General features: G+C 36.9%; 1 protein-coding gene across 17 annotated transcripts in view; it reads left to right on the top strand.

Annotated features, from left to right (window-relative positions):
* Positions 1 to 25,939, top strand: part of LOC127958814 (uncharacterized) — a 117,686-nt gene that overhangs the window by 40,472 nt on the left and 51,275 nt on the right. For 2 of the 17 annotated variants that reach the window (XM_052557815.1, XM_052557814.1), the window contains exons 3-5: positions 3,652 to 3,927; positions 4,014 to 4,325; positions 4,573 to 4,638. The exons of 9 other annotated variants lie outside the window; for them this stretch is intronic. In XM_052557815.1, the coding sequence (XP_052413775.1) occupies positions 3,652 to 3,927; positions 4,014 to 4,325; positions 4,573 to 4,638 (654 nt within the window). Of the gene's footprint in view, positions 1 to 3,651; positions 3,928 to 4,013; positions 4,326 to 4,572; positions 4,816 to 15,892; positions 15,963 to 25,939 lie in introns of those variants that run through there. 6 more of the 17 variants (XM_052557818.1, XM_052557813.1, XM_052557812.1 and 3 more) reach the window with 4 other exon arrangements.

Raw genomic sequence — 25,939 nt, 5'->3', positions numbered from 1 at the left:
TAACAATTCTTTCATTCAACTTTCATATGCTCTTTAAACATTTTCTTCACTCCGATGTCCTCCTCCTCCTGAATCAACACTATGTAGCATCTGGACCAATGAGATACACCATGTTTCATGTGATTTAACAAATCAATTTTTCATTAGATCAACAAATGATCACAGGTGATGTGGGTATTTACACATTACCACATTACAGGGGCGATTCTAGGATTTAGATTTTAGGGGGGCTCAGCCCCCAATAAGGGTATGATTAAAATAATATTATTTGACTATTAGGGTACGGTGGTATGCTACTAACCTTACTGCAATCCACGATTCCATTGTATTCCCTGTATTTCATATGGGAGTAGGAGTACTGACTGAGCCATATATAACACTGTAATAAAAAAATAATTATTGGATATGACCACTAGAAAATAGGGAATGTCTTTTTTTTTTTCTTTTTTTTTACAATGAAGACCTCCTGATTCATTCACTGTACAAACACACGCACGCATGTTTCCAGTACAAACACAACATTTTACTGTTTGCATTTCTATGCTTCATGCTCTCTCTGTCCCTGTACTGTGACAATCATGTAAAAATAGTTTGGTAACTAAAGAAATCTTAACTTCATTTGTATTTATTAACTGACCAGACAACTTTTCCAAAACAACTGTTCACTTTCTCACCTCGATCATGATCTTGCCCTTTCTCTGATGTGCCTTCATCAATCTTCTCTGCCTCCACTTCATTCACTTTTTGCACTGACTTTTCCGAGAAACCAAAAAATTAATTTCAGTTCAGTTGACTTAAAGACAGTTAATAATTTCTTGTTGCGCGTCAATAATGTCAGGAGTCAGGACATTTGTGTTTATCCTTTGACGATACCACTGCTTTTTCTTACAAAATGTACAGGGAAATTGGCAGACAATTAAAACAATGTCAGGGTTGAATGACTGAAATGAGTCTTGGGAACACAGTGTGGTATTGTGTGTGTGTGTGTGTGTGTGTGTGTGTGTGTGTGTGTGTGTGTGTGTGTGTGTGTGTGTGTGAGAGAGAGGCTGTCTACGTTCTATTCTCACCTGACTGTTGCTCATTTGCAGACCTACTCCCGCACGACAAGAAAAAATGTGGTACATCTACAATGAAATATAAATTATTTTAATTTTTTAGCTTTTTAGCCTTTATAATCAACAATACGGTTGGATATTCATAAAGTCACCCCATGAAAATTGATGTCATTTTAAGTATTTTAACTAACCAGCTAATATTCATTAAGAATATAGACAACCATGTATTAATGTAATTGTCTATTGGCAATATGATCAATCCGTTCTATATTTATTTCTATTTATTAAAAATAACAACATGAATTATCAATTTGCCACTTCAATAAATCAAGTACAAATCTAGTATAAATAGTATAAATCAAGAAAATCAAAAATCCCTTTACTCTACTTTATGTATCATGACACTCATCCTGATTCATTATTACTTAATACAAAACTATATTTAATAATACAAAACAAATTAACTCCACATTCTCTCTCCGGGCCATCTAGTGCTTTCAGACAATGATGTGTGTCTTTAATCATTTCTGTGCATGGCTGCATAATGTAATGTCAAAATACATAATAATATGTCTGTAATTTTAAAAAGTAAATTAAAATAAATAATGATCGTTTTCTGAATCTAAAGTATGTTTTCATGGGTGTTAATCACTTCATTTTTGTAGGAATAAAAAACAACTATGACACAAGGGCTGAAGGAGAACGCAGCGAAACGTATTGGTATTGGATGAGAAACCGAGCTGTCCGGTGTGCTCCCAATGCTCCAGTAACATTACATTATGTAAACTGCAATGCATTTATGACAACGAACTGCACCGATGCAGATGTAATATCATAGCATTAGCAATCTATCAATAAATGCACGCACACACAACACACACCTTGTGCTCTCCGCCCCTGCAAATTGAAAAATGCGCTAATCCAAGCAGACTCCGATAAGGGGAAGAGCCGAAACTTGACGCAGCTTGCCGCCATTTCAAATGAGTTTTTTAAAAGGGGACTGAAGCGATTAATCAATAAATTTAATTAATTTATTAATGAGGTCCCCCTAAAAAGGGCCTAGTGACGCCCCTGCCACATTACAGATAATGAGCTCAAATGGGAAAGACTGGACCCTTATTTAAAATTAGACCATTCAAGCTTTCTAATAAGTTTACATACCCTATGCATAGTGTGCAAAATGTTAATAATTTAAACAAAATTAAAGGGGGATCATGAAAATTGCATGTTATTTTTTAGTACTGTCCTAAATAAGATATTTCACATAACAGATGTTTACATCTACTCCACAAGACACAATAATAAGTGAATATATAAAAATGACAACATTTTTACCCTTGAATCTTAATAATGTGTGTTGTTTCCTGGATGATCCACAACAGTTGTTCTGTGTTGTGATAGTTGTTCACAAGTCTCTCATTGGTCCTGAGCAGTTTCTGCTGTTCTTCAGAAAAATCCTCCAGCTCCTGCACATTCTTCATTTTTGCAGGACTTACCAGGATTTATTAACATTTAAGAAGGACAAACCATGGTTTACAGCAAAACTTAAGACAGCGTCAGGATTGGGGACAGAATCTTGTACAATCAGGCCAGGAACACACTGAGGAGATTAGATCGGTTTAGAAGAACTATGCTTATCTGCACATACTATATATGTTAAAATGTGGTCTTTATCACTGCCTTGGTACATTTAAAGAGCCAGTTAGATGAAAATTCTAAGCTTCCTATCACTGTTTATAAGTCCTGTAGTTAGGTTTAAATCTATCCAAGGTTAAAAAACATTGTCATTTTGTCAAAATATCATTTTAAAATTACCTCAATTCTCAGAGATCCCCAAATGGTTCACGCAAGGTTGTTCAAAAGATTCAGTTTCCTTAAACCCCACCTTTCTGTAGCATACTGTGTTCTGATTGGTCAACTAACATAGTCAGGTTTGATTGGCTGTTCCGCACACACCTCTACCGTAAACTATGCGTTAGCATCTGTTTGGGGGCAGGTCAGAGGTCAGTTTCTCTCAAGATGGTAGGCGGAGATTATTTTGCAAAGTGTTCTAGTGACGTACATAGAGATGGGCAAAAGATTTGAAATCTATAACGACTCGTTTCAGCGATTCAGAGTCGACTCCTTACTTTAGAAGCCAATAACTTTATAAATCGTGTACTTTTTAGTTTAATTACTTTGCACATTGTTTACACTGATGGACAGCTACATCATACACTGTAATACAGGTCATTTTTGATTTCCCATCTGTGTGGCTCTTTAAGCCACATTTAGTGTTATTCAGGTTCAGTCACTGTTGCACTTCTGCGTATTCACAAGCTGAGTGAGAGTCATACGTTCAAAGGTAATGTTAGTCATAAAACCAGACAAAATCAAAGCTTTCAAAAACATCCAGCAATGTGATTCTTTTTTTTTTTTTTGAGTGACAGTGATATTATTAATACTATCAGTGTCTTCTCCTTATCTCCATGACCTTGGTGTTTTTACACATAAAAGCGAAAAACATATTGTGATAAACATCTTGTATATTGTGCAAATTGCATGTGATTTGTGAGGTATTCATGACAGTTCTGAACTATTTTTGTTTTATTTCCAGGTGTTTCTTCCATTACTGTGGTGCTGAATCAGCGAGCATCACTTCCCTGCTGCAGCGGTGAAGAAGTCGTGTGGAGGAAGACCGTACCCATAGAAGCAACTGTTGCTGAATGCCTAAAGCAGAAATGCATCGTAAAAGACCCTTTTCAAGAAAGATTTGCAGTCAAGAGTGAAAAAAACCACTCTCTATTTCTCAACCCAGCTAAATACAATGACCTGGGGCAATACGAGTGCAGCTGTGATGGCTTTATCAAGCTAATTAAACTGGATGTTGTAGGTGAGTGTTTGTTTGCCTCACGTTAGATAATGCTTTAAATAGCATGTGTAGTTGAACTTACTGTAAGAAATGTTTTTTCTCTATAGTTCCTATGAACATGACGGTTGAGGAGCTGGGAAACGTCACTCTTCCGTGTTATGCGGATACTCAAAGCGGTGTCAGGGATGTGACGTGGCTACATAATGAACAAAAAGCTCTGCACTACACCACAGACAGAGCCTCGATCCCAGGCCTGGGCTATGAGGAGAGAGTATCTCTGACAGAGGACGGGTTCAGAGACGGTGATGTGTCTCTGACCATCACTGGTGTCCATCAGACAGACGCAGGATTATACCGCTGCTTCGTTCAGGACGAGACGGATCGAGGATACCCACACGCTTACATACTGCATGTGATCGGTAAGACTCATCATATGAATACATGCACTGAATACATGTTATATCTTTATATGCAATGCCTGGTGTTAGTGAACGTTACATTATTAACATTAATTTATCTACTTTCAGTTTTAGTGAACTATAATAACCAGTCAGTCTGACATCACAATGAATTATTATGAGTCGTCAACTAGCCAGCAGTCAATAAGTTGTCAAAAGTTAATGAGGTTCATTGAAAATAATAGTTATTGTCTTTAATTTCATGCAGAGAAGCTCACCGGCGCAGGAGAAGACCAAAATGAGGGCACCTGTGAAGAAAAACTAACTTGCATTGGTCTGATCTTTTCTTTCCTACTCTTCATTTGCTTTCTTCTTCTTCTTCTTTTCCGCTGTAAGAAGGCAGCATCACTCACATTGGAATCTCCAGAGAGCAAGTCTGTACAGAAGAGTGTCCAAAAGCAATCAACTCACCCTTTTCTTCTGAAGAAGACACTTGTATGAACTGTCAAACCTGAGAACCACAGTCATTCTAATAATGAAACCCCTGACTCCAGTCAAACACAGGAACATGATTGTTAGAGAGTCTTTCTGCTTATTTGAGACATCTGTCTTCTTGGGACACAGAATGGGGTGAACACTGTTTCATTGTGTGAGTTTAGTTTTAGTTTTTGACATTATAAAATCAATGTATTCGAACAACAAATGTGCAATCCGAATTGGCAACAAACATACAGAATTCTTCACCCAGAAAAGAGGAGCGCGGCAGGGCTGTAGTCTGAGTCCAACGCTGTTCAACATTTACATCAATGAGCTAGCAGTGCAGTTGGAACAGTCTACAGCCCCTGGACTCTCTCTACAAGACAAGAACATCAAGCTATTGCTGTACGCAGATGATCTGGTGCTGCTGTCCTCCACCCCACAGGGACTACAGCTGCAGCTGGACCTGCTGGACAACTACTGCCAGAACTGGGCCCTGACAGTAAACCTCAACAAGACCAACATTATGGTTTTCCACCTTCTTCAAAATAGTGTTTATGTTTTGCAGAAGAAGAAAACTCATTCAGGTTTAAAACAATTTTTGAGTGTGTACATGAAGATATAAAAACAAAACACTAACCTATTTTAATCTTTGGGTGAATTATTCCTTTAATGTTAATAAAACACCAAACACAGAGAAAATACTCCCTCAATACTCTTGACTGAAAAACTTTGAAATTGTTGCTTTAATAGGATCAATGTATATTGTTTTATTTTTACTTGTTCATTATTTTGTTTTTAATTCTCCTGTTAAATACTATTGTACCTGCAAAACACTGTGTGTATTATGTGTATTTGCAATGTGTATCTTTGTTCTATTTTTTTTTTTTTTTTTTTTTTTTTTATAACAAAGGTAAAATATCCCAATTTGGCTTAAATATCCATACATTTTCATATTTTTGTTACTTTAATGTATCAAGCTTTGTCTTTAGGGATATTAGTTTGGCTATAATGCTTAAACAACTTGCAAAATAGAAAAACCAACTGTGACGAGTGGGGCGGGGCCGAGGGCCGTGGGAACAGGAGTGAGGCCGGTGTAGTGATTGGAGATGAGTGACACCTGCTCGACCCATCACCGGTCTCGAGTCCCACGGAGGAGATGGAAGGATATAAAACTGGAGCGACGATAGTGAAGGACGAGGGAGGACCAGGCCTGGGCTTTTGTTTTATGTTTGCTTTTTATTTGTGCGCATCAGTCGTCCGTGAGGGGATGATGCGCTGTTTTATGTTTATTTTTAATTATTAAAGTTTCATTTTGATTGTCCGCCGGTTCCTGCCTCCTTATTCCCGATGATTAGGAAGTTTTTATTATTACACCAACATGACAAACAATCATGATAAAATCATGATATTTCTAAAAATTAATATTTTTGTTAATTTTATTTGTTTGATACTTGTTTCTCTCTCTCTCTCTTTCTCAATTCAATTCAATATTGCTTTATTGGCATGAATGTCAATTATACAATATTGCCAAAGCTTAGTGTACATATATAGAACAAATTAATTATAACAAAAAAATGAACATCACAGTAATGGAACTGATTATTATAAAATCTTATATTATTAAACTGTAACAAATTATAACATTTGTGTGAACATTTGATACCACAGTCTTTAACTTACATAGAAATACACAAACATACCAAGGATCACTGTGGTGCACAGTGGGGTCAGACATACTGAGGTCACACACACACACACACACACACACACGTTCACCTGCTGTCTCTCAGGCTGTGGCACGTCCACACGTATCTCGCAGCCAGTGCTGCTGTGTGTCCCTCTCCTAATAATATCTTTATTTTTTCTGTTTCACTAATTGCTGTAAAGTTCTGTATTAAATTTGTGAATTTGTTCAAGTATAGGTCTCTTATGGGCATGTATTTCTGACAGTGCAGGAGGAAGTGCGTCTCTGTCTCGATCTCTCCTGTCTGACAGTGAGCACACACTCTTCTCTCTCTGATTTTCAAAGCGTTTGGCCACAAAAGAGGGTTCATTACCAACTTTATTTAGACCAACAAGCATCTTATAAACAGTGATAGGAAGCTTAGAATTTTCATCTTACTGGCTCTTTAATGAATATACTGTAGGTTTGGGACAAACATGTGAGTGAATAAACAATGACAGAAATTACAGTCGACAGCATGTAACCTACTGTCCCTTTAAGACATGCATGCATCTAATATACAGACATGACTCTGTTAATTTCAATTGTTTACTTTCATTTTAGACATAACCAACTGAGGCTATACAACCAGCAGCACCTGGCCTCACACTACATGACTCCAACATAAAGCTCTTGCTTTTGCAGATGATCTGGTTCTGCTGAAGAGGCTCTACAGCTGAACCTACTTCTGTCAGACCTGAGCCCTGACCATTAATCCTAACAAAACTAAAGTACTGACATTCCAGAAAAGACCCAGAGTTCAGGGAAAGAGACATAACTTCACCTTGGTAAGACAAAAATTGAAAATGCCACAAACTCCACATACCCTGAGCTAAAAGTTAGTGCAACTGGTAAACTAAATTTGGCTGTGAATGAACTGAAAGAGAAAGCGAGAAGGGTCTTTTATGTCATCAAAAAATCTCTAGAGATCTTTTGTAGTCAAATCTGTTAATTTGTCCCCAGTACTTTTGTCCATATAGTGTAGCTACGACCCTTAGGAAAGTTAACCATGGTTGTACCACAAATAGACCAAAAAACCATGGTTATACAGTTAAAACATGGTAACCACAAATTAACCATGGTTTTACTACACAGTTTAACTATGTTTGTGGTTATATAAAAATGGTAATCAAAAACTATAGTTACTACATTTTACTACAATAAAACCATGGTTAATTTTCATAAGATCTGTGCGTGCAGGTGCAGCAGCTGGAAGTTTTTGTTGATGATCAGTTTGTGCACATTTTGACTAACATTTTCCACTTCTGATGTCATTTCTAGCGAGACATTAGAATTACAGTTGAATATTCTCTTTGTAATCACAAAAGCACACTATTTTATCTGATATTCAAACAAAATACACAAAACATTAGCAAAAAGAAAAAAAGATCATGCTATCAAGAAAATATATATTCTTATTTTATTCACCTTTTTCCTGACATTTGCACACAGATATTTTTAGATGTAGCTACAAAACAGTTTGTTTTGCAGCTTGTTATTTACAATTTATATGTCCTATCATATTATTTTAATCTGTTATCTTAGTTAAGAACACACTGTTTTTTACTGCAAACAGTTTTACCGTTTCTCCTCGTTGTTTACTATAGCATATCATATAAGGTTTGTACGTCTCTTTCACTTTCACTTCAATGAAACGGAAGTCTCACCCAAAGGCTTACTTCCGCGTTGAGGAAAAAGTTGGATAAGAGTAAAAGTTTGGAATAAAAGGTTCTGGTGACGTTGGTTCAGCACCAGGGGGGGCACAGCTGGGGTTTGCGGGGCCCCAGTGCGGGTTGTACCAGTGGGCCCTATTTGAAATTGTTTAATTTGTATGTTCGTTATTTTTATTTATTTGTCCTATTTACACAATGTAAGTTTGTAGGTGTCCAGGTACAGAAACCGAATAATCAAATGTAAAATAGCACTGGATAGTCTTCAATGTAAAATAAAATATACAGTCAAACTAAAATGTATTCAGACACCTTCAAGATTTCTCACATTATCACAGTTTATTTGCTATAGTTTGGCAAATGGTAATAAAATATGACAAGAACTCAGAGTTAAACTGTGTCAGAACAAATTCATCTTGATAATGTCAGATAACTTTGATAGAAAGATACGTAATGGATTACAATCAACCAAAACTACAGACAGTTAGTATGACAATATTTATACAACTATTAATATTTTGTTGAACAGTTACCAAGCAATGCTTCATTTTGTTCTGACTGTGGTGTGAAAAGGTTGCATTAGCAATTCAGAAAAACAACACATAAGAAAAACATGGTGCTGAATAATATTTGGTCCCAATTTTATTATTATTATTTAATACATTTCACTAGTAGTCCACTGTATGAAGAATATTTGGGTATATTTTGCTTTACTCACTTGCATAATTGTATTATAGTGTTCTGCACTTACTAGTAAAATAATATGTATATGAAATTTTATCTGGTGTCTGAATAATTGTTGGATTGACTGTGCATTAATTGTTGTTAAAACTACAAAGTACAAGATCAGTGAGTGATTTTCTTTCTTACATTTCTGGATTGACATGGATTAACATTACAGCAGCTAGTAGCTAAATTAGGTCAGGTCACAAGAGACAATGAATGAACCCAATATAATACGTTTACTTTCACTAAGACATAACCGACAGTTTATTCGAACATACTTGCCAAGTATTTTGACATATTTTGTATGTATTTGTTTGTACAAGAGCAAAAAGAGGCAAAATCTGTGTTCAAGTGTTCTGAGACACTCTCTCTGTGTGGGCTCTTTCACGTCCTTTTCTGTTTAAACTGTGATTTGTATTTGTTCGTTCAGGTGCAGGAGGGACTTCGAGGAGAACTTTGCAGAAGAGAGCTCGGTTCAGTGTCGCTGTCTGTGAAATGCGTCTCTCTCTCCGCGTGTGCACCGATCACAGCGCGCGAGTAACCAGCTACTCGGTTCAGCTTTTCCTCGTCTTGTGTTTTAATGCTTTAAAGTATTTTGAATGTTTAAATCTACAAGTAGCAAGGCTTAAAACATGTGAAAATGATAAGCTTTCGTGAACACAACTGTCCTGAGCATCTTTTTAGGCTGGCCTCAGCCGGGCGGTTGAGATCGCCGGGGGCCCCCCTCAGCCGTGGGCCCCTATAATCGTCACCACCTTTTACCCCACTAGCGACGGCCCTGTTCAGCACACTAACTGTCTGACGGCCGTCTCAAAGTACCGTCCGTGAAAAAATGAGTTTGTTTCAATAGCAAAGTCTCATTTGGTAAGTTGCTGGTTAGGTTGAAACCCGCCACAGGGTGTCCGGTAAGAGACGTGGTCAAAGATGGATTATATGGGAGTAACCCGTTTATTTGTCACCACAACAACTCAGTGAATAATAAGGGTTTCTTTGGTTTTTCTATAAAACACAAATGAAGAGTAAACATAAATACACATGATGAATAGTCAGTGAAATAAACAGTTTCACAGATGCACAGTGCTCATGCGCATTTAATTGTTCACAGCTTCAAAATATCTCAGAAATGAGGACTAATAAACAAACTACACAACGAAACACAAGTGAAATGTACATAGATAACATTAACATAAGCAACTATGAATAAAGTTTATATGTAAATATATAGGTGAAACATTGCGCTAAAGACATGTTAATAATATGTAAGCATTAGCATAACAATTAACGCACATCAGACAGCAAAATGTAATAGACAGCTAAGTCAACCATATCACACACACAATCGTTTCAAAGATAAGATACATTACACTTACTTTTTTTTACTTTGGCTACCTGTGTGTCAGTCAGTCAGTCAGTCTCGGCGAGAGAGAGAGAGAGAGAGAGAGAGAGAGAGAGAGAGAGAGAGAATATAATAATGTGTAATTTAATGTGATTATATATGTACAATATTGACATGAATAGTTTTTTTTTTATTATTATAATTATTATTATTTTTTTAATCTACATATCTGTACATCTATATATCTGTATAACTTGTTCACTGTTTATTGCTTTGGCAACATTGTGCTGTTTCACAGTCATGCCAATAAAGCTCATTTGAATTGAATTGAATTGAATTGAATTGAATTGAGAGAGAGAGAGAGAGATTCGGATCAGAAGATTAATTATTCTTAAAGCTATAATGGCCTTTTTAACAGTCCGTGCATTTTTATCATCAGGAGGGCTGTTGTACACTCTAAAAAATGTTGGGTTATTTTTTCTACCCAACCGCTGGGTTAAGCCTGTTGGGTCATTTTATTGGGTTATTTTCTCAGTGTTGGGTAGTTTTTAGTGTAACCCAGCCGCTGGGTTACCAGTTGGGTCAATTTTAGTGACAGTTGACACAGTGAACCCCTCCCCCTCCTCGACGCCTCAACTCTACCTTCGCGCCGCGGGCATTTTGAATCACCGGAGTCAAGAGCCATCGTTTTTCAGCGAGGACAGCTGTTATTCGGAGAAAAAAAGGGTATGTGTGTGTGTTATTTTTATCTATACAACTATAAAATAACAGAATATGCCAAATAAGGCGGTTCGCTTGACATTAACAGTTTTAAAAAGTAACTCCTTGCTTCGTAAGCTTTGTAGGCTAGTCTGTTATGTTACAGCTTTTTCATGCTTTTTGAATAAATCGAACGTCTCCTTTGGTAAACATTTCCTCTGAAATACGTTACTTACAGTATATGAGCTATTTAGTTGGTTTAAGGTAGATATTGAGATACATGACGCGAGTGTCGCTTCATAAAGCAAACATTTAACGTTAAGTTATAACGTCATATGCGACGCGACACTCGATTGCCTCATGTGTCCATAAACTATCGAATTTTGTTCAAAATTAGTAACTTAAGTACATCATGAGTCCATCTTCCAAACCGTGTTTTTGTCCTGTCTTGAAACACTAGGGTGCGTACAACTTTACACCTGTTGGACTGGGAAGTAGCTTATATACTTACAGAACTGTTCATATCCACAAACAGAGAGAAGTAACGTTTGCAGTCGTGACTTGTTAATGTCTTGAGACGCTGAGACGTGACTTTATATAAAGCATATGAGTGAGTTAATGTGCGACATATCTGCAATTAGAGGGTGCTTCACTGCAAATCTAAAACCATAATCATATAGTTCTATACCATACCATGAAAAATTTTATGTTTTATTAATTAACTACATAAAGACACTGAATATGTCTGTTGAATAATCCATTTTTCTCTTTGTAAAGTAATTAAATATTTGCAGAAACAAATGAAATCTGTTCAAAATATAGTTTGTCAGACAATAATAATAATAATGATAATGTTTTTCTCTTGAATATTAAATGTCACTGTTTAGTGAAATAGATTATTATGCAGCAATAAACTATCCAGTATTTCTTAATGCATGTTTTTGACCTTTGATAATTGAAAACATAATCAAAACAAACGTGTTTTAATGAGAAAAGTTCAAATAAGTGAGCAAATGAAAAAAATCTGTATCAGGCAAAAAAATCGTATTGGTGTTTCCCTAGTGCAGGGGTTCTCAACTTTTGCAAGCTGGGCCCCCCCAAAGCTGGTTCATTGAGTGCACCCCCCACCCCCTCCCCCTCCACACACACACCTGGTAGATAGATAGATAGATAGATAGATAGATAGATAGATAGATAGATAGATAGATAGATAGCCATAGGCTATTATTTTTAGGCCCACATTATTATTATTATTATTATCATCAGTAGCGGTTGGTAGGCCTATTATCATTAATAGGCTATTGTTATAATTGGCAGTAGCACCAGACTTCTAATGTGAGCTTGCAGGCATTATTATTATTATTATTATTATTATTATTATTATTATTATTATTATTATTATGAGTAGTAGAGAGCAGATTACATGAGCACCCTATAAAGACTGAATGATTAATTATGCAAATTACTGTAGAATGTAATTTGAGTCAACTCCACGATATATAAAATATTAATGACTGATTTTGTTTAATAATTCTGCATTTTGATATAGTGAAGTATAGTGAGTTGTATGTTTTTAACATTTTTCTGTTTTTAACAGGTTGGGACCAACATGGTTGAATATTTGAAGGAGGCAGAGCTCACTAAACCCTTCCCCTTTGTCCTTGGTCTTGGGGATGACAGTCAATGCCATCAAGCCTTTGTAGTTGTTGGCAAACAGGCACTGCATCAAAACACACTCCTTGGTGCTGTGGACACGTGCTTTAAACTTTTTTATGTTTTAGACATCCATTTCCCGAAGCAGTGTGCACCAGTGTGGGAGTTTTTGCAGACTGTTGTCTACAAACTCCCAGGAACTGAATCTCCTTCTGTAAGACTGCTCCGTGGATATTTGTCATGTTGAGCAGTACTGGAACCATGAAAACTAACCCTTTCTAAAGTGTTATGCAAGTTTATATTAAGAGGGAAGTTGTCAGACTAATACATATATCTAAAGCATTTTACTTGTATCACTTTGTTCGTGTGCCTCTTTGTTAAACATACTCTCTAAAAAGTTATGAGTTTATATGAAGGGGAAAGTCATCTAATATATATGAAGCATTGTACTTGTGTCTTATACTTGTGTATATAATGTAAATGTTTAAATCTAAGCTAATTTAATTTATTGATATTTATTTTTTTATATTTATAAAATGGAAGTTGTATTTATATTTTATATGCTGTTTTATTGTTCATTGAGCATGAAAAAATATCATGCTTTTTTGCTATATGAATTATATATGCTTTTATGTCTTGCATTTGGATGTTCTTTATTAATAAATCTTCACCTTTTGAGTTATTACTGTTGCTTTTAGTGATTCTCTGTGATTTTATTATTATTATTATTATTATTATTAATAAACCTATTTCAGGTTTGTTTTTAAAAAAAAATAAATAAATAAAATAAATAAATAAAAAAAAAAAAAAAAAAAAAAAAAAAAAAAAAAACCAGCAATGTAGTCATTTTAATCAATAATGGAGTTAAATCAAACAACCCAACAAGTTGGGTCAAAGATTTAACCCAACCGGCTGGGTTTGTCCATATTTGTCCCAGCGTTGGGTTAGAGTGTATCATCACACAGTTGAGTCATCAGTTGCTGTATGCATTCAGAAAAAAATGCCTGCAAGCGGACAGCGCGTGTACAACAGTTGAAGAAAAGGAAGTCGCTAGGTTACGCAGCTTTCGATGAAACAAACCAGCACAAGGAAGGAAGTCCGTTAAACCATATATGTCTGGTGACATTCCGTCAAAGGCTTCACACTTGCTCCTCTCTAGAGTGCCGAACTGACGTCACATAGACCGCTGAGTATATAAAGCCGACGCCGACACACACAGCACGGGCATCAACTCTTTCGAAGCTTTCAGATTCATTTCAAATTCAGGATATAGAGTTTAGAAGTCTTTATTTTTTTATTATTATTTTTTTTCTAATTCCTTTTATTTATTTATTTATTTATTTATTAAAGAAAAGCATTCACCCCCTACACTTTTTGGTGTGAGTGTAACGTTACAGAGCCGAGCCTCATCTGACTGATGCAAACAGGTACGTTATCATGATGTTTTTATTCATTGTTCATTGTAATATTTAGCAGGATCTATTGAACGAAATAGCAATACTTTACAAAACCTGGTCAAAAGTGGACTGGTCATCTGTAGAAGTCTTCGTGGCTAGTTCATCATCAGAGAAAAAGTGTCAGATTATTATTCCCTCTGGTCTCACACTTGCACTAACTACAGTTTCTGGTCAGGTATTGTGAAAGAAGTCGGTGTTTGAGATTTTCTGTGACCCTAGGCGGAACTAACATTAATATTCATTTAGTCATTTCTAAATTTAGTACTTTAGCAGATGCTTTTAGGGTATCCAAAACGACTTACAAATGAGGACAATAGAAGCAATCAGAATCAACAAAAGAGCAATGATACACATAGTCTTAAAGTGCCACTAAAAGTGCTCCTTGGATTAAAACGGTATGTATTATTATACATAATAATACATATATAAAAGTGTCTGTTTGACTTACGTTAGCGAAAACTGGTTTTTATTATTTTTTTATTTATTATACTTTTTTTTATTTTTAAGATAAACTTTTCAAAATGAAAACTAAATTTGCTGCCTGTGTCTGTGTTTGCATGATTTTTCTTTCGAAAGAATACCCACATGTTGACCTTCTCTGGAGCGGTCTTTTAGTTTAGTGTGAAAAGCTTCAATATTCGCATCGTTTTCGCTCCTGACTCAGAGAGTAGAGAGAGAACAAGGTAACGCAGGGTTAGTTTTAACCTTTTTAAACAGTCTGTGGTTTAAATATTTATTAGTTACCATATCACCGTTATATAGCAAATATCAAAAATAAAAAAATCATTTGGAGATATCACTGTACATTTCATAAAATTCTGTCTTAAGCCTACATTTTTCATCTCAGTTTTCTTTATTCATTTATAATTAGATCTGCTATTATTTTAATCTCCAATCGGTTATTTATCAGTTCAGATCGTTTTTTAATGTTTTGATAACAGAAGACACTAACCATTTTTAACTCCCAGTAGCGCAGATGAGGTATCGTTGTAACACTGTGTTACAATGTGCTTTTCTGTGACATCAACGATTGAATTTACACTATTTACTTTAATTTAAAAATAGAAACTACGAGAAACAGGTGAATAAAGATTGACAGACAGTTTAGAGATTATTATTTCAAGACATGTAAAGTATTTTATTTCGTTTATGTGGGCCGTCCCGAGCTTGGCTGCAATGTGTTCATTGTCGACTCTAGAATTAGATTATTTTTATTCAAGATTTAGTTTGTCATGTATATTTTTTCATTCCATCAGATAACATTTTAAGCTGTCATATGGTCACGTTCCAAAGTGCCCCTCAGATGTTACAATGTACCCCACCCACGGGGCATGTTGTCACATTTCACTTCCATTTTTTGAGGGTAAATAAAGAAAAACGTATCCACTGTAATTATGAAACAAAGTGACATATTTATACTACACAAGTGTGAAATTACTGTGGATAATGTGCAACAGAAATGACAGTTTTGTGCGTTAAACAACGCGGTGGACCGCTCACAAAATGTATTCAGTCGCAGTCACTTCCTGCTTTCTGATTTTATCTGAGCCCCTGCTGAAGGGACACGGCGAAATGCGAACTTTTTCGTTCTCTGTCTGACGCATTCGCATGAGTATGAATGGAAGTCAACGGCACAATACAGTGAGTGCATCTTCCGCTCCTCCGAAGACTTCACAGCACGCGACGAATATAACCCGACACTCAGCGTCAGACGAGACAGAGTATCTCCTGAAGTCAGCGCAGTCTGTAGGTCTTTCTAAGCTTGCGATTTATTTCACGATATAGACTTTGGGATACTTTGGAATACTTTCTATTTTCCTAAAGTTGTTTTTTCTGGTATTTACAGCATTCACCCCCCTGAAGATCTTCGGTGGGAGCGTATAGAGCCAAGTCTCATCTGACTGATGCAAACAGGTAATGTTATCATGGTATATTCATTGTTACCATTAATTGTTCATTGTAATATTTAGGAGATCTAATGGCAGAAATAGAAATATAGCCTACTATACACAACCAGGAGCGGACTGGCCATCGTCCAGGGTCTGTGGTTCATCATCAGAGAAAAGTGTCAGATTGAGGGTGTACTCTCTCACTAGAGGCACAGTTGTCTTGACTCATCCTCTTTTTTGATTCACACCACCCACCGTTTAGTAGCAGAATGCATGTTCTTTTGTTAGATTTAATAATACAAGCTATTTTCAAATGTTTTTTTGATCATGCAGTATTTATATGCTGATGAGACCACCACTGTTGTGTCATCGGTGAACTTGATGATGTGATTCGAACTGTACATTACTTACTTACTATGATCTTCTCAAATAAAAAGACATTTCAACAACAAAAATAGAACTAAAATTATTATTTAAAACTTAAACGTAGAATAGAAATAATAAACCGCAAGAGTAAAAATCAGCGTTAGAGGGTCAGTGTCAGTCAGCAGTTGGTACAGTACAACTTTTACTAATTCTAACAGTGCCTGCTATTGACCCCCAAAGGTTGTTCAAGGGGGGGGGGGGGGGGGGACCAACAGACATACTGTCACATTAACATATGGTAACTTTTAAAAATACTTCTTATATAATGAATTAGATATCCAAGTAGATATTGAAGTGGGATAAATAAAATAAACAATTCTTTCCATGGCACTAATGATTTAAAATATGAGAAATAATTTATAAATATATGTAACTTTATTTATGCAAAACAAGTTTGAAATGTTATGTTTGTAAGGTGAGGGTGGATAGCTCAGACTGTCAGCTGTTAGTTTGAAGTGAAATTCTGTTACTTTCCCACATAATCTAAAAACACACACAAAAACTCGATTTGATTTGGTTGCTCTAAAGGAGTGTAAAAAAAATCGCAGTTTCTGATCTTTGGGGTAACTGACACTGTAAATGGGAAAAGTGAAAATAATATATTTTTAGATTAATTTGTCAAAAAAAGCTGAGTATAAATCTGAAATGTTTTAAATTTTTATAAAGGCCTGGATCTAGAGCACAAATGCTAATTGGAGTGGACATTCTATCTCACACACACACACACACACAAACAAGCTCACAATAACACACCTGTGTGTGACTGCAATAGAATACATTTTTATATAAATTGACATATAAAATAATTTCCACTCATAAATGAAGGACTGGTACTAGAGCACAAATGCAACATGGAAAAAGTGTGTTCACTCACACACACTTACGCATTACACAAGTGTGACATAGGTATCCAGGGCATTATTTAGATTTTGGCAAATAAAATGCACAGAATATAAATGCATAACAATGTGCTGGGGTAAACATCACACACACACACACACACACACACACACACAAACACACACAGAGAGCGAGAAAGATTTCTGCAAATTTATGTAACATAATATACATTTACCCAAAAGCAGACAATTCAAAATACATCAGGCAAACAAACTCTAACCTTTGACAAAAATATAGATTTTTAATATACCTTAGAATGTTTAAATATTCACAAAATATATAGGCCCATCATAAAGTTGTGAGAAGTTGAAACTTGAAAAAAAAAAAAAAATTTGACTTGAAACTGAACTGAAAATGAGTCCCTGTGGACCTCTGCTGAAAACATGTAGTCATTGCACTTGACTTCTTCAACTTAAGTTCTTTCTCTAACCAGCAGATGGCAGTAGTCTATCCCCAACACATGGGCCAATATACAGAAACCTTTTACAGCGGGGAAAATAAGTATTTGACACATCAGCATTTTAATCATTAAGGGGATTTCTAAGTAGGCTATTGGCACAACATTTCCACCAGATGTAGCCATCAAGCCAAATATGGAATCCATACAAAGAAATCAGAAAATGTAAGAATACAAGTTGAGTCATAAAAAATGAAGTGAAATGACACAGGGAATAAGTATTGAACATATTTTATTTAATACTTTGTAGAAAAGCCTTTGTTGGGGACTACAGCTTCTAGACGCCTCTCGTCGTCTGCATCGCTCAGGATGATTCTGGCCCATTCTTCCACACGAATTGTCTTTAAATCTCTTTTATGAACTTCAGTTCACTCCATAGATTTTCTATGGGATTTAGGTCAGGTGATTGACTGGGCCATTCAAGCAACTTTATTCTCTTTCTTTAAAACCACTTCATTGTTTCCTTGGCCTTGTGTTTGGGATCATTGTCTTGCTGAAATGGCCACCCTCTTTTCAGTTTCAGCTTTCTTAAAGATGGTGTGGAAGATTTTTATTAGTAAAGTTTCAATTAATCAAGTATATAATCAATGTGAATCTAGCCATTTTTGTTTTAAAGTTATTATTCTATTAAACTCTTACAGGCCTAAAATCTAATAGACAAGTTGCCTATGCCCTGGAATGCACAGAGATAAGCATATGGTCAGACATACCTTAAAGGCCTCCCCTCCCCTTGTGATTTATGATGGTCTAAAAGGAGACATGCCTATGTGGGACCGCCCCATGTATGATGTATATAAGGAAAAACCAAATAACGCACGGGAGAGTTCCTTGCAACGTCCTCTCGACTTTGTTTTGTTTAAAATAAAGTCTTTTCTTCGGTGAGAAACCCCTGACTGAGTGTGATTCTTCTGAGAACCGGCGAAATACACCACAGATTTGGCACCCCAGATGGGACTGGACAAGAGTGACAGAGTGGACAGCCGCTTTTGAGCTGACCAATGATCAACACAACCGGGTGGCCACCATAAAACAAGGTAAGCATTTTTGCTTATAAAATTCGTTTGTGTTGGTTGAGGTCAGTTCTGAGTGGTAAGGACACTTAAAACCTACTCTTCCAAATTTAGAAAAATAGGATATCCAAATTGAAAAAGGGGTTTCACTCCAGAAGAAATAACCGCATGCACATATTTGGTTTATTGAAAGGAAAGCCTTGTAAGGTAACCTAGATTTAAAACAAAAAGGGTGTAGCAATGGTCTGTGTTTATTGGATAGCTGTGACCTAGGAAAGGGCAGTGATAAACGGATAAGCAGACAGAATAAGTGGGCCCTTAAGGACGCTCTAGGTAGAGCGAGCTCTAGAAAGAGCTGTGTTTTGTTGTGTGGATGAAACTGTGTCCGGACGAATGACCGTATGGACGATGATGAATGTATGAACAAATAAATTCCGTATTGGGTGGGTAAGGGTCGAGCACCGTTCCTGGACCTTCACTTAGGTGTGAACCGGCAGAATTGGACTCGTCCCAGATCCACTTGAGAGGGATGAATGTATGATGAGCCTTGACAATAAAAGGACAATTAATGAATGATTATCCCTTAGATAAAGGGAAAAAGTATGCAAGCATAAGCACTCTGGCTCAATAAAGAGTGTAGCAAGTGTGAATGGGCTTAGGGAAATAGTATCAATAAAGTTTGAACCGAGATATATAATAAAGTTTTGAAATTTGGATGTCTGTGTGAAAGGGGAGAACATTTTCTGAGCCCAGTACAGTGGGAGTGAGAGCAAGGGAGGAAGTTCCCACATTAAAGATTTAATACATGGGTGGACAAAAAAGGAAAGAGAAGTAAAAATAAAAATAAAGAATTATTGTTAGAAATAGTTATCTAAAAAGTGATAATAAAATAGGATAAATAAAATAGACAGTTAAATAATAATATAAATTTAAAAAAGTGTAAACGCATGAGACAATAAAAAACTAAATTCAAAAGGGTATGACACATAAAAAAGAATAGAAAGTAGGGTGAAAGGGGTAAAAAATAGTTAAATTCAGTGAAAGGAAAGGAAGAGATTGTAACCAAGTTTATTATATAAAACTAAAAAGTTGATTGTTGGTGGTAATAATATAAATAAAGATATGGCAGCCACACCAGTGGAAATCCTTGGATTAAAAAATCCACTGTGTAAAGAGCAAATAGACAAAATCTCGAAGAAATGGCAGAAGAGAACAAAAAATATGATGACAAAATGGCCAAAGGAAGGGACATTTGATGTGACATTGTGTGAGGAAATGGAAACTCTGATAAAAAACTATAAAACTAAAAGCATCAATATGAAAAAAGAAAAAAGAGAAACAAAACGGGAAAAAGAGAAAGAAGTACTTGCTCTGTTTAAAAAAGAAGGTGAAGATATGTTGAAGAGTATAAAACAGGCTAGGAAAGTCCTAAAGGAGGCAGAGAAAGATAACATGAGAAAAGAAAAGTTATTTTCAGAGCCTCCCCCCTATCTGCCTTTAGGAAAAGAATTCCCATTACTCAAGGGAACCATGGAGGTAACAGGAGAACTAGAGTTAGAAGGGCAGTTAGAGACGGAAGATAGAGAGGAACCAGCTGTAAAAACACAGAAGCAAACTAGACAGGAGAATGCAGAAGGTCTGCAACTCGACTGTTATAGACAAGCACGTACAGCGTTAGAAAAAATGAAAGCATGTCAGGAAGACAAAACCTGGTTTGAGGAAGGATTAGAAAGAAAACGGAGGAAAGATAGAGATATTGTAGCACAAGCACAAGCTTTGGAAGAAGAAATGGAAGAGAAAATTAGAGAATCAGGGAAAAAGATCAGAGAGGTAAATAAATTGGAAAGAGGAAAGAGTAAGTTGTTCTATGGTAGTGAGGATGAGAATCAGGCAGAGGAGTTATTTGAGAACGGTAAATGGGAACAGGGCAGAGATAAAGGGACACTTAGACCACTGGCCGCACAGCTCCCAATTTTAATCAAGGGTGAGCAGGGACAGTATGTCCCCTGGGCTTCGCAGGACCTCGAGGGGCTTGTCACTCGCCTTCCTGATATTCATGAGGGTGCAGGGAAATTCATTAAAGTGTTTGAAGAGGAAACAATGGGAAAGCTATTGGCAGTGGGAGATGTTAAAGCTCTGCTGGCTAAAATTCTTGGAGGGACAAAGATGGATGAAATTCTTCTTACCACGACTCTAAACAGAGCAGTGAACTCTCACAATATGGATGGGATTGTTTTTGATGCATTCCGCCCAGCAGTATGGCAGGCATTGCGTGCGGAGTATCCGATCAGACTGAATCCTAAATCACTGAAGGGAGAAGGAATTGGAGATTTAGAAAATCCAACCACTTATGTCCAAAAAGAGCTGAAAAGGTGGAAACAAGAAACTGAGGGGGATCCCGAAAGAGACCCATTAATGTCAAGAGAAAGAGTTACAACGTAAACTAACTCAATTACAGCTTGAAGAACTCACAAAGAAAAATAAGAAAAATATTCAAGCTTCAGTGACAAATGCAACAGCCGAACAAATGACTCTAATGCCTCCAGTAATTGCTCCACAACCTACTACTCAGTCAAGCCTACTTACAGCAGTCCCTCCAAATGAACACTTGAACTCTGTGCCCATAATAAATGTTTATACTCAACAGCCAGGACAAATGGGATGGAGAAAAAACCCCATACAGCAAAGAGGCAGAGGCAGAGGCAGAGACAGGCCTCCCCCCTTGTGCTGGGGCTGTGGACAGCCCGGACACATCAAAGCTGACTGTCCAACTCAACAATGGCCACAGCAACCTCAGGGTAGAAGGGAGATGAGCTGGCAACAGCCTACTCGGGGCCCAGTGCAGGGCCCAGTAAACCCTTGGGGAGGTCCCAATCCAGGCTATTAGGGGTGCCCAGAGAATCCTAAAGGGGAGAGTCAGCTTCCAATTTTATCAACAAAAGCTGATCAAGAGCCTATTATGCAGATTAAAATAGAGGGAGAACCATTTCCATTTATGGTAGATACGGGGGCAAATTTAACATGCATTAATTTGAAATATGCTTCACATCTCCCCTTGTCTGGAAAATTTGCAAAGACAATAGGATTCTCGGGAAAAATGCAATTGATTCCAATAACAGCTCCAGTGTGTCTACAAACAAAAGATCAAAGTATAACAATGCCCATTCTGGTATCAAATCAAACTCCTATTAATTTGTTAGGAAGAGATGCATTATGTAAATTAGGACTACAAATTTGGTGTTCTCCAGAAGGTATATATATTGATTCAATAGGAACAGAAAAACAAATGATAGTTGCAGAGCCAAAAGCAAATGTTTTTTGGATAGGACAGATAGAACAAGATGTGAGACAGACAGTCAATAAATGGGGAAAGTTTATTGAAGCACAGATACCTGAAGCACAGCTATCAAAGTCTGAATTTCATTGCACAATGATGTATGATCAAGAAAGGGATGAAGATATAGAACAGAAATGGCAAAAAGAAACAAAAGGACAGCAGATTGAAATAGTCTCCCAGTACATCATCATAGGTAAGGAGGGAGCAGCTTTAAACATACCAGAAAGTGAGTTTGTCAAAAAATGGTTCAATGTAAATAACTCTGTCCCGCATATTGCAGTATATGTAGGAATAAATTGGAAAGCAAAAGATTTAGGACCAATGATGAAAAGGGCAGAACAAAGCAAATGGGAATCAACAGAAAACCCATTGATTTTTCATTCAGCTGACAAAAATTACATCAAAATTCTGTGTGCAACCAGTTTGCTGGGAATTCCACAGGAAGTAGTTATCAGCCAAAATAAAATGACACAGATGACTACAGCATCTGATTTAATAAACACAAATGAGACTGAATTATTTAAGGAAATGGAGTGTCAGGTACCAACTGAGCTATGGTCTCAACATGACACAGATATTGGATTAATAAAATCAGCAAATCCAGTAAGAGTTCAACTAAAGCCAAATGCACGTCTGCCTAGAAAAGCACAATATCCCTTACGGGCAGATGCGGAAGCAGGAATAAAGGAGACAATTGAAGGCTTAGTGAAGGCAGGGGTATTGATAGAAACTACTAGTTACTGTAACACTCCAATTATGCCTGTAATCAAATCAGACAAAAATAGATGGCGACTTGTTCATGATTTACGAACAATAAATGAAATAACGGAAGATATGCCAGCTGAGGTACCAAACCCGCACACTTTACTGACAAATGTCCCTCCTGATGCCAAATACTTTACTGTAATTGATCTTTGCTCTGCCTACTTTAGTGTACCGCTTGCAGAAGAGAGTAAATATTTATTTGCATTTACACTAGCAAATAAGCAATATACATATACCAGGCTTCCTCAGGGATATAAACATTCACCACATATATTCAACAAGATTTTGAAGGATGATTTAGAAGACCTTGTAATAGACGGTACACTATTACAATACATTGATGATTTGATTATCTGTTCTACCTCGCTAGAACAATGTCACAAAGACTCAATTAAGGTGTTGACAAAATTAGCAGAAGGAGGACACAAGGTGTCTAAAAACAAATTGCAGTATTGCCAGCCTCAAGTGGAATACTTGGGAAGATTAATTGCATTTGGTACACGAGCTATAGCACCAGCTCAGTTAGAAGGTATAAGTAAAACACCGTTACCTCAGACAGTAGGACAAATGATGACGTTTCTAGGAATGACAGGCTTTAGTGCCGATTGGATAGAAGACTATGCAGTTAAGACAGGGCCTTTGAGAGAAATTATGAAACAAGCAGGATTACAACATTTAAGAAATCCATTAAAATGGAACACAGATGCCTTACTAGCATTTGAAGCAATAAAAAAAGAATTACAACAGGCCCCTGCCCTGGGAATGGCAGAATATGATAAAATGTTTCATCTATACGTGGCAAATAGAGTTGATGGTTATGCATCAGCTGTATTAATGCAAGAGACCTGTAGTGGGAGGAAAAAACAGCCTATAGCATACTATAGCACAAAATTAGACAATGTAGCCCAGGGATACCCACCATGTTACCAACAGGGTTTAGCTGCAGTGTATTATGCTTATGAAAAAGCATCCACAATAACTATGGGGTATCCAGTAACAATATATACCCATCACAAAGTTGTGGAATTAATAGAACAAGGGAAATTTGTTCTGACACAAGCTCGAATTCTAGCCTATTCCTCATTACTCACATATCCAGATATTACTATTAAAAGATGCCATACAGTTAATCCAGCTGAATTAATTCCTTTGGCTTTTGAAGGAGAACCTCATGAGTGTGTGAATGAGTCCTTGGCATTTACTAGATTACGACCAGATCTAGAATCAACACCTATTACTGAAGCAGAAGTAACTTACTTTGTAGATGGTTCTAACTTTAGGGATCACGAAGGAAATCATACAGGATATTCAGTAGTGAAGAAAAACAAAAAAGAATTTGAATCTGTGATATCACAACATTGTGTACAGCCCTGCTCTGCTCAATTAGCAGAATTAAAAGCTCTCACAACTGCATGTCAGTTAGCAAAAGGACAAACTGCTAACATTTTTACAGATTCAGCGTATGCTCATGGTGTATGTCATCTATTCGGAGCAGTGTGGAAACAAAGAGGTTTCAAAAAGAGTGATGGGACTCCCATCCAACATAGTGAACAAATAGGGCAATTGATTTCTGCTATGATGCTACCAAAACGACTAGCAATAATCAAATGTCAAGCACACAAGAAGGGAAATGACTATGTCATCAAAGGAAATAATGCAGCAGATCTAGAAGCTAAAAAAGCTTCAGGGTGTCAAGTAGCAGTATTAGCACCTGTTGTACTTATCGAGCCTCATCCTCAATTGGATGACATTATTCGAATACAACAACAAGCAGGCCCCTATGAACAATCAATGTGGCAACAAAGGGGAGCTAAAAAAGACTCACAGGAAATTTGGCGTACACATGAAGGACACATTGTTGCACCTACTTCACTGTTGAATATTCTTATTACAGATGCACATGGTTTTGACCATTGTGCAAGGGGAGAAGTAGTAAGAAAAATTAAACAGCAAGGATATTGGTCTCCTTATTTATATGCAATGGTGGATGAATTTTTGTCCACATGTGAAGTATGTGCTAAATACAATGTAAGAAAAGGCATGGTGACACCAATAGGCCATATTCCAACACCTGAAGGCCCCTTTAAACATCTTGTATGTGATTATGTGGATATGATAAAGCGTGTACAAGGCAAAAGATACATGCTTGTTATCATAGACAGGTTTAGCAGATGGGTGGAAGCAGTACCATCCGCGGATCTAGGAGCAGGAACTGTAATTAAATTCCTAACAAGAGAGGTAATTCCTAGATTTGGAATTCCATCAGAAATAAGTTCAGATAATGGGTCGGCATTCATACAAAAAACTGTGAAACAAGTGTTGCAACAATTAAGAATAAAACAGAGACTAGGATGCGTTTATAGACCTCAGTCACAAGGGATAGTGGAGAGGGTTAATGGAGTTATCAAGGCTAAAATAAACAAAATATGTGAAAGTACTAAACTTAATTGGATTGATGCATTACCGCTCGCACTAATGAGCTATCGCATGCAAACTAACAGGAGCACACACTTAACACCGCATGAAATGCTTACGGGTCGACCCATGCCTGTGCCATATTGTAGAGGTCCCTATAAAGGACCTCCTCTAGAACAATTACAAATGGAACTTCGCTCTTATATGAAGAAACTAACTGCCATACATAAAGCTATCTATTTACAGGAAAAAAGAAAAGAGCCCAGTGAGGAATCAGAGACGGTCTGTCCAGTTGTTCCAGGGGACCAAGTTTATCTGAGGGTATTCCGGAGAAAATGGAATGAGCCCAGGAGAGAAGGACCCTACACAGTGGTGAGAGCTACTCCAACAGCAGTCCAAGTGGAGGGAAGCACAACCTGGTATCATCTAAACCACTGTACTAGAGTTCCCACAGGAAAGGCAGAAAGAAAGGAAAGCAGACAACCAGACAATACAGGAGAGAGCAATGAGGAAGAATCAGAGACACATGATGAAGTGCAAACTGACGAGAGCTCTTTCCTCCTGTCAGACAAACTGGAGAGGACAGAGAATAAGTCTGACAACATGTCTGAAGACCATTCTATGCCTAATGAATCTCATAATGCAGACTCAAACTCAACCAATAGAAAGCAACCTGACTTCCCTTCAATTGA

The sequence above is a fragment of the Carassius gibelio genome, chromosome B5 (genome assembly GCF_023724105.1).
Source record: "Carassius gibelio isolate Cgi1373 ecotype wild population from Czech Republic chromosome B5, carGib1.2-hapl.c, whole genome shotgun sequence".
Lineage (NCBI taxonomy): Eukaryota > Metazoa > Chordata > Actinopteri > Cypriniformes > Cyprinidae > Carassius > Carassius gibelio.
Note: the sequence above shows the minus strand (reverse complement) of the source record. Positions and strands in the feature narration are given on the sequence as shown.